The sequence below is a fragment of the Megalobrama amblycephala genome, linkage group LG11 (genome assembly GCF_018812025.1).
Source record: "Megalobrama amblycephala isolate DHTTF-2021 linkage group LG11, ASM1881202v1, whole genome shotgun sequence".
Classification (NCBI taxonomy): domain Eukaryota; kingdom Metazoa; phylum Chordata; class Actinopteri; order Cypriniformes; family Xenocyprididae; genus Megalobrama; species Megalobrama amblycephala.
This window is the reverse complement of record NC_063054.1, coordinates 17,746,107-17,755,629: the sequence shown is the minus strand read 5'-3', so window position 1 is coordinate 17,755,629 and position 9,523 is coordinate 17,746,107. Positions and strand designations below refer to the sequence as shown.

General features: G+C 36.9%; 1 protein-coding gene across 1 annotated transcript in view; it reads right to left on the bottom strand.

Annotated features, from left to right (window-relative positions):
• syne1a (spectrin repeat containing, nuclear envelope 1a) overlaps window positions 1-9,440 on the bottom strand; it is a 160,053-nt gene extending 150,613 nt beyond the window's left edge. Inside the window, exons 1-3 of the mRNA XM_048206457.1 lie at window positions 9,303-9,440; window positions 5,757-5,841; window positions 4,890-5,049 (exon numbers count right to left, since the gene is read on the bottom strand). Coding sequence (XP_048062414.1) covers window positions 4,890-4,956 — 67 coding nt within the window. The 5' untranslated portion in view covers window positions 4,957-5,049; window positions 5,757-5,841; window positions 9,303-9,440. The remainder of the gene's footprint in view (window positions 1-4,889; window positions 5,050-5,756; window positions 5,842-9,302) is intronic.
• Between the last annotated feature and the right edge of the window lie 83 nt (window positions 9,441-9,523).

Genomic DNA, 9,523 nt, shown 5'->3' with positions numbered 1-9,523 from the left:
TCTAGAATAGTTATCCTATTTTTCAGTGACAATGACATACATTATAAACCAAGAGTGAAAAATGTCCAGAGTTTTTGTGTTATTAGATTTTTAGCAAAAATTAAATTTGTACCAAGGGGGTGTTTTGCCCCACAGGTGGGGTAAAATGCCCCCCACTCTGACAAAACAATGCTTGCTTTATACATTTACAGCAAATTCAGAGTACAAGCAGTTTTGGCTTAAAATAAAACAAGCCAAAATAACAGTAGATAAATATGAATATTTATTAATGAACCACGCTGAAAATCAGCCAATTTGAAAAATATTGTTAGCTGATGCTAACTTGAGATAATTTTTAAATATATAACATCCAAATATTTTATTCACCACCTAGTTAGATTACATTAGAAGGAAAAACAAAGTATGTGATGTTCAGAACATGGTAACTACAGTAATTATGATTGTGGGAAACGATGCCCCCTGGGGGAAGTGACTGAGGGCGTTTTACCCCACAGACTAAGTTTGGGGAAATTTTTTTTTGTCATTCTGCAAATATAATTATATTTTCCTTAAATTACATGTACTCCCTAACTGCAGGCCTTTCTATTCTCATCATATACAACTGTGATGTTCTGCAAAACAACAAGCTTTAAAACACTTTTTTTTTATTACTGCTGAAAATTATATCACTTACCATAAAATCCGTTTTCTCTCAGTTATGTCGCCAGTGCAAGCTTCACAGTTAATACTTGTCAACTTAGTCCATAGCAACAACAAAAATGTATCTTGACTTTATCGTGGTTATTTTGGGAAAAACAGTAGGGGGTGTTTTACCCCAAGGAGGCGTTTTACCCCACTCTACCCTACCAGTTACATCACAAAATAAACATGGGTGAACACCAAAAGGTATGTTGAAAGATACATTACAACTTACTGAAATTAATCCTCATGTAATCGCTCAATCAGTGATAAACCTGAGAAAGATGTCAAATAAAACAGCTTGTAGGCTAAATCATCACACATCCTAATTTTGCAGAGTAAGACTGAAATACCTGTCTGAAAATGTAATCCTAACCATATGCCTACCCTACCACAAGTTATCCCTAAAATCAGAGGGAAATGGTGAATAACACTGATGTAGAAGCACCTAACCCTGGCTGTAAGCCTAACTTGACATAAACTGTGAACTTGTCCATCAAATCTAATTAGTTGTTCCAGGTTCAACAAAGATGTTGATCCAGGAACATGTTGTACTTGGTGAAATCAGGTTCTGCATACAATCACTTAACCTTACGTTTACTAAACTGTTAAAGGATTAGTCCACTTTCAAATAATATTTTGCTGATAATTTACTCACCCCCATGTCATCCAAGATGTCCATGTCCTTCTTTCTTCAGTCGAAAAGAAATGAAGGTTTTTGATGAAAACATTCCAGGATTCCTTATAGTGGACTTCAATTGTCCCCAAACAGTTGAAGGTCAAAATTACTGTTTCAGTGCTGCTTCAAAGGACTTTAAACCAGACGAGGAATAAGGGTCTTATCTAGCGAAACAATCAGTCATCTTCTAAAAAAAATAATAAAAAATTATATACGTTTTAACCATAGATGCTCGTCTTGAACTAGCTCTCTTCTTCTTCTTCTTCTTCTTCTCTATTAGAATTCTGGCAGTGTAGACGCTGCTAAGTGTATTACTGCCCTCCTCAGGTCAAAGTTTGAACTAAACTGTCATATACAATATGCTAGTGCAAGTATATAACAATTAGTTCAAACTTTGACCTGTGGAGGGCAGTAATACACTTAGCAGCTTCTACACTGCCAGAATTCTAATAGAGAAGAAGAAGAGAGCTAGATGAAGACGAGCGTCTATGGTAAAAACGTATATAATTTTTAATTTTTTTTAGAAAATGACTGATTGTTTCGCCTGGTATCGTTTAAAGCCCTTTAAAGCTGCACAGAAACTGTAATTTTGACCTTCAACCATTTGGGGCAAATTAAAGTCCACTATAAGGAGAAAAATCCTGGAATGTTTTCATCAAAAACCTTAATTTCTTTTCGACTGAAGAAAGAAGGACATGGACATCTTGGATGACATGGGGGTGAGTAAATTATCAGAAAATGTTTATTTGAAAGTGGACTAATAATTAGAAATGCGCCGATTCAGGTTGCGGTCCCTTTAAATCGCGCACTCTCCGCCCCCGGAGCTCGCGCTAGCCTTAAACAGTGCATAAACAAAGTTTACACAGCTAATATAACCCTCAAAATGGATCTTTACAAAGTGTTCGTCATGCATGCTGCATGCATGCGTCGGATTATGTGAGTATTGTATACTGTTATATTGTTTACATTTGATTCTGAATGAATTTGAGGCTGTGATCCGTGGCTAATGGCTAATGCTACACTGTTGGAGAGATTTATAAAGAATGAAGTTGTGTTTATGCATTATACAGACTGCAAGTGTTTAATAATGAAAATAGCGACGGCTCTCGTCTCCGTGAATACAGTAAGAAACGATGGTAACTTTAACCACATTTAACAGTACATTATCAACATGCTAACGAAACATTTAGAAAGACAGTTTACAAATATCACTAAAAATATCATGATATCATGGATCATGTCAGTTATTATTGCTCCATCTGCCATTTTTCGCTGTTGTCCTTGCTTGCTTACCTAGTCTGATGATTCAGCTGTGCACATCCAGACATTAATACTGGCTGCCCTTGTGTAATGCCTCGATCATGGGCTGGCATATGCAAATATTGGGGCGTACACCCCGACTGTTACGTAACAGTCAGTGTTATGTTGAGATTCGCCTGTTCTTCAGAGGTCTTTTAAACAAATGAGATTTATATAAGAAGGAGGAAACAATGGAGTTTGAGACTCACTGTATGTCTTTTCCATGTACTGAACTCTTGTTATTTGACTTTGCCAAGATAAATTCGATTTTTAGTTCTAGGGCACTTTTAAGATATTTTAGTTGAAATCCGATGGCTCAGTGAGGCCTCCATAGCCAGCAATGACATTTCCTCTCTCAAGATCCATTAATGTACTAAAAACATATTTAAATCAGTTCATGTGAGTACAGTGGTTCAATATTAATATTATAAAGTGATGAGAATATTTTTGGTGCGCCAAAAAAACAAAGTAACGACTTATTTAGTGATGGCCGATCTCAAAACACTGTTTCAGGAAGCTTCGGAGCATAATGAATCAGTGTGTTGAATCATGATTCGAATCGCGTGTCAAATCGCCAAACTGCTGAAATCATGTGACTTTGGCGCTCCGAACCGCTGATTCGACACGCTGATTCATAACGCTCCGAAGCTTCCTGAAGCATTGTTTTGAAATCGGCCATCACTATATGTCATTATTTTGTTTTTTTTTGGCGCACCAAAAATATTCTCTTTGCTTTATAATAATAATAATAATATTGAACCACTTTACTCACATGAACTGATTTAAATATGTTTTTAGTACCTTTATGGATCTTGAGAGAGGAAATGTCATTGCTCCCTACGCAGTCCTCACTGAGCCATCGGATTTCAACAAAAATATCTCAATTTGCGTTCCGAAGATTAACGAAGGTCTTACGGGTGTGGAACGGCATGAGGGTGAGTAATAAATGACATTATTTTCATTTTTGGGTGAACTAACCCTTTAAGGTGCATTCCTACACTGAACTATTTACTTCAGTTTTGTGAACCGATCAACCGATTCATCGAAAAGATCGACTCAAACCAATTTGATCATGAATCAAATATTGCGCCTTCTAATGAATCTCTCATGATGTTTGTTTGTCTGTTTGTTTGAATGTGAACAACAATATAAATTTCTATTGACTAACTACTCACACAAAGTGGTCTAATGTCTTTAGAAGATAAATAATATAGCGCATAAGTCATTTGGATACTTTTATGATACTTATATAGTGCTTTTGTAGATTGAAATCTCCAGTCCCTATTTATTGTATAACAACATGAGGGTCAGTAAACAATGATATTTAGAGGAAAAAATAATAAAGTATTACTTAAAAATGACTATTACATCGCGGAATTAATCGCGATTAATCGTTGTGCAGCCCTACTATTACAATTACCTAACTCTATGAAGACGAGCAATGCTGAAAGAGCATTACATAATTTACTTTAGAGGTGACACACTGTACTGTACCTTGTTTATTGCAGAACTACACACATCCAGAGTCAGCTCTTCTGCTCTTAAACCCTCTCTTTCTTCATTCCTGCTGTCTCTCTCTGAGCAATTCTTCATCCTAATCTCATTTCTCCATTCATTCACTCTCTCTTCTCTACCTCTGATTCAATCGTAAAAGTGGTCCACACAAAGGGCACACAAGCACTACAATCCAGGTCAATGAGAAAATGGCCAAAGATGCTCTAATACACCAGTTTTCAGTGCTTAATGTAAAGAGCATCTATATTTTAAACCATTTAAACTTCTGAAAAAAATGGGATTGTGTAACGGAATATGTATTCGCATAAACACAAACAAACTCTCCTCAAGTGCCAGAACAGAATTTCTCCCCAAGGACGATTTTGCAACATGAGACGTCATAAGCACCGCAAAGCATCAACTGGAAACCAACCGTAAACTTTGCATGTGGCTGTGACAATCCTGGGAATTGCATCACACGTCTCACAACACACAGCTGAAGAGAGACATACTGAACCCGGACAGCCAAATAACACTAGCAGAGACATCTTATATTGATTCATAGGTGCATTCATGAAACAAAACATGCTAAAACATCAAAACCCGAGTTAAAATCCATTCAAGTCATTCAAAAGTAATTTCAGCCTTTATAGAAAATGACATCTTAAATACGTATATGCTGTGTCATCCTACACAGTGGCGAGGTCACCTTTAAGAGAAAGCATGCGTAAGCACTTACCCTGCAGCCTCTGCATCTCATTGGCAATCTCCCTGTCTGAACGACCATAGCGCTGAGCAGATGCCATTCCACTGATTCGAAGTCAGTGGTGCTGATGCAGGTCAGTGGATGCGGCTCCACCCGAGACTTCTCCAATGATCTAGGATCAGCTGGATCAACACTACATGAAAAGAGTCAATGTTTTTAAATCAGTGCATGCCATGCAAACATATGGTTTCTTTCCTCCCTGTGAAGTTCTGTGCTTTCTGCAGGAAGCATCCTCTTCCCTTTGCACTCTCGCTCTCTTTCTGCCTCTCAGACTCTACTCTGGCATCAGCATTAGATTTCACTGCCACCTGGTGTCCAATCAGAGTGCAGATCTCGAATGCAGTCTGTTGACCAATAGTGAGGGCCGAATCGAGTCCTGTGTGTGAGTGTGTTACTTTAGCAATACCAGACAACATTACATTAAGTGATTCAATTAAGATGCGTTACATGTCTGAGCTTCTGCCCATGGAAAATGAAAAAAAAAAGATGCTGGAATATGGCATCTCAAGCATAGGACTCCATTAAGTGAAATTCGAGAGGGATAGAAATAAACTCCCATTCCAGAGACACACTTTTCACTTTCATTACCAATTCAATCACACACATACATGTTATAGGAAAAAAGCAAAGTGAAATGCCTGACTGGAGCATTAAGCTCAGGATTCAGAGACCGCTCTGCTGAGTCTGCTGGTTTTCAAACAGCAGTGCTTAGCAATGACCTCTACACGGTCACTGCAGATGGATGTGAGAGAGAGAGAGAGAGAGAGAGAGAGAGCACAGCAAAGTTACTGACATGAGTCTTTGTGCGCAGAGGATCTTATGTCAATCACATTCACTCACATTCTCCAAGGAGCCACCATGAAGCTTCTGTAGCCTCCGTCAAACTGCTCAGAACCACATGTGCAACATTGTGCTCAATGTTTTCCTGGGAATAGATAAGAAAGAGAGAGAGAGATTAAATTGGCGAGATATAAACAAAACAAACCAATAAGCAAACAAGATCAAGAATGGGGATGTCCAGGGATTTATTTGAAATGCAAATCAGATAAAAATCAGAGTTCAGCCTGAAATGATGATTAGCTGCAGCGTTCTCTAAAGAGTAACAGAGCCATCTGCTGTCCATTAAAAGAAGAACAGATAGAATATAGGATATAGGATAGGATAGGATAGGATAGGATAGGATAGGATAGGACAGAACAGGACAGAGGAGTTACAGCAGCCACAAATAAAGACAACACAATACAGAAAAAAAAATATAATGAAATATATTATACCAGTGGTCTCAAACTGCCGGCCCGCGGGGCCATTCTCCTTTCCAATGCGCTTTCGCTCCACTGGCGTCTGTCGTTGCTATGCAACCATGAACCGCGCTCTCAATCGCTTCTATTATGAGCGCGCTTGCCTAAATTACAGTAAAAGCACTCGACTTTAAGTCATGAGCGCCGATTTAAACAGCCATTAAACGTTACCGATGCTCAAACTGCATCTTGGACAAATGTGGCCCAGCTGTGTGAGCACAAGCGCTGCAGGTGTCTGTCAAGAAACAAAGTGTACAAATGTATTCAGGGATTGTATTTGTTCAGTATAGTGTTGTTCAGTGCAAGATTTTAATGTTATTTAAGCTAACATAAAGTAAGGTAAAATACTTCCACTAAATATTAAAAACTAATAATGTATGTAACAATGAGAGATTTTTATTTTTTTGGCAAAATAAAGTTGATATATAGCTCCAGATTTTTTGTTTATTTCTGACCCCTCCACGCCACAAGTGTTGCTGGTTTTGTTCCTAAATTACTGATTTTTATTCCATATATCTTGTTGGATGTGAGAAGTCGCACCAGACAATTTCAATTAATAGTATTATATAATTATATAACACTCTAACAATGAGAGAGACACTGCTGTTTACATTTAGTATAGTATTATAGTATAGGTATAAAAAATATTTTAGTAGGCCTAATGAAATTTGAAGTAGGCTAGGCTAAATGAGAAATAATGCAAAGGAAAGTAAATTTTCTGAAATGTTGCGCTTTCTTGCGCTTGAAGGATAATATGGCCCTCCTATGAGGTGTCAATCACAGAAACGGCCCCCCGACAATTTGAGTTTGAGACCCCTGTATTATACAATGTAACAAATAGACAACATGCTCAACAAGATTTTTGCAGCAATTATACAAAAAAATATATATATATATTTCATGGTTCATGTATTAAGTAGACTATGTTTAGGATGGAATAAGGAGTTTGGTTTTCATTTCATTCATACATTATGAATTACTTCAGTCAAAGCCTTACAATAACATTTATTTTATTTTATTATATATTTATATATTTTGCCTTTATTTATATAGCGCTTTTTACAATGCAGACAATGTTGGGGGTAACGCATTACAAGTAACTTGAGTTCCTGTAATCAGATTACTTTTTTGTAACGCATTATTTTTTTCAATTTAGAACAAAATATCCAAGTTGCTTTTTCAAGTAATATTTTCACATTTATTGACTGACAGCTCTCCTGTTCCCATGTTGAGAGAAATAAAGTGCAGAGGTGTTTGTGTGCAGTGTGAACATGATGGTTATTGTAGTTCTAGACTAAATTGAACATTTACTCATCTCACATGCACAAAAACATTCAGCATTCCTCAAAATGAATAAAAACAGTGAAATTACAATCTCAGAATTTTATGCAAACCTGTAATAATTAATTATATTATATTACACAGATATACTTTATGTATTTAATCTCACTTTATTAGCCAATGTCTGCTGCTGACATTTAATGATCTAATTCAACCATTCTAACAAGCAAAAATTACTTTATATTAGATTTAGAAATAAGATTGTTGAAGTTCCTTCTTCTGTATCCTATTCTTCAAGCCAGAATGGCTTTGTTTGAGCTGCGCCTTCTACTGTACAGGCGTAAATATGCATTTCCTTCAGCCTGAGGCTTATTCATTTCACTTTTAGAGGGCCTTATCATTTGCCAAAAATAGAACTTTTTTTTTTTTTGTTATTAAAAAATAAACAAGCAAGCCCAGTCCAGGTGAGAAAACGTAACGCAAAAGCAATGTAACGCATTACTTTTCATAAAATTAGTTTCTTTTTTAGGAAGTAACGCAATATTGTAATGCATTACTTTTAAAAGTAAAACTTTTAAGAGAGTCACCGTCCAGCCCAAGTAAGTTCAGTTTCAAGTTCAAGTTTTATCAGTAATATTGCTGAATATTAAGTGTCCCCGACTAAGCAAACCAGAGGTGACAGTGGCAAGGAACCCAAAATCCTTCAGGTGACACAATGGAGAAAAAATGACTTCAGTAAAAGCCTACAATGAAGTTTATTTTATTTTTTTTGAATATTTATAAATGTATTTATTTAATAAAAAAAAACATTCAGGTTAAATAATAAATGTCTTCAATTGCAAAACAAAACAAAAACAATCTAAATTCAAAAATAAATAAATAAACTCTTTCTCATAAATGACAGGCCAAGAGGTCACAAACATGAATTAACCATGTTCTTGGGGGCTTTTTAATGCAAAAAGAGGCTGAAAATGAAGTCTAATGTACACTTCAGAACATTGTATGGCAACAGCTGATATATGCACTCCACAGCACAAAGCAACAATGAGAGGAAATGTCAGTATAGGGCCTGTCCCGTTCCTCCCAGACCAGCGGCTCTGTCCTAAAACCATATGCTATCTACTGTTCTTAATCACTAACCTCCAGATACCCTTAATGAACTCTACTATGAAAGGAAAGCACACTGAGGTGAAAGTGGTCGGGTTTGGGGCAAAATCTTGCTTTTCCTGCAGGGATCTTATCAGGACTTTTGTTTTTGTAAAAGCTAGCCTAGCCAGGATAACCCAGCACAAAGCTGGCACTCTACACGGAAAATCTGAAGCACTGTGATGACCAGCAAGACTACAGCAGAAAAAGCGGAACAGTTAAAGCTCAAAAATTTTGGAAATTGTGTTATGAAATCTTTTGTTATGAAATAATAGAAAAACGCTAGGGTTTCATCTGTTTGGTTTTGATTTTATCCTGTGCTTTTCCTGTGCGTTTAATTAAATGAAATAATTTTTTCATGCTATTTTTATACTGTATTGCATATTATTATTAAATTATCTTATAGATACAACCATTTAAAGTTAGATAGACAGACAGACAGACATACCATAGATAGGTAGATAGATAGATAGATAAAATGTGTGTATCTCTATTAAACTGCAAATTGGCAAAATGCCATCAGTGGTGACACAAAGGTACAGCTGTCATCGCTCATGCCAAGTGACTGGAAGAGAAAGGAAAATAGGGCAGAGTAAAATGATGAATTTTGGCCAAAGGAAAGAGGAAAAATGACAGGAGAAGAAATGGATTTCACACACACCTTGATTCTCCTCCCCTCTGTACACTCCTCCCTTTCCTCTCCATCCCACAGGAACCCTGGTCTGTGGAGATAAGGACAGCCTGCTGCTAATTTTAAGCAGGAAAGGCAGGAAATGTGAAGTGAAGACTTTGCTTTTCCACAAACAACAGAGTAGAGATCCTGGCCTTGGAGAGGATCCTGTGTACCACAGTGTTGTGCAGTCTGGGGCTGAAAAAAAGACA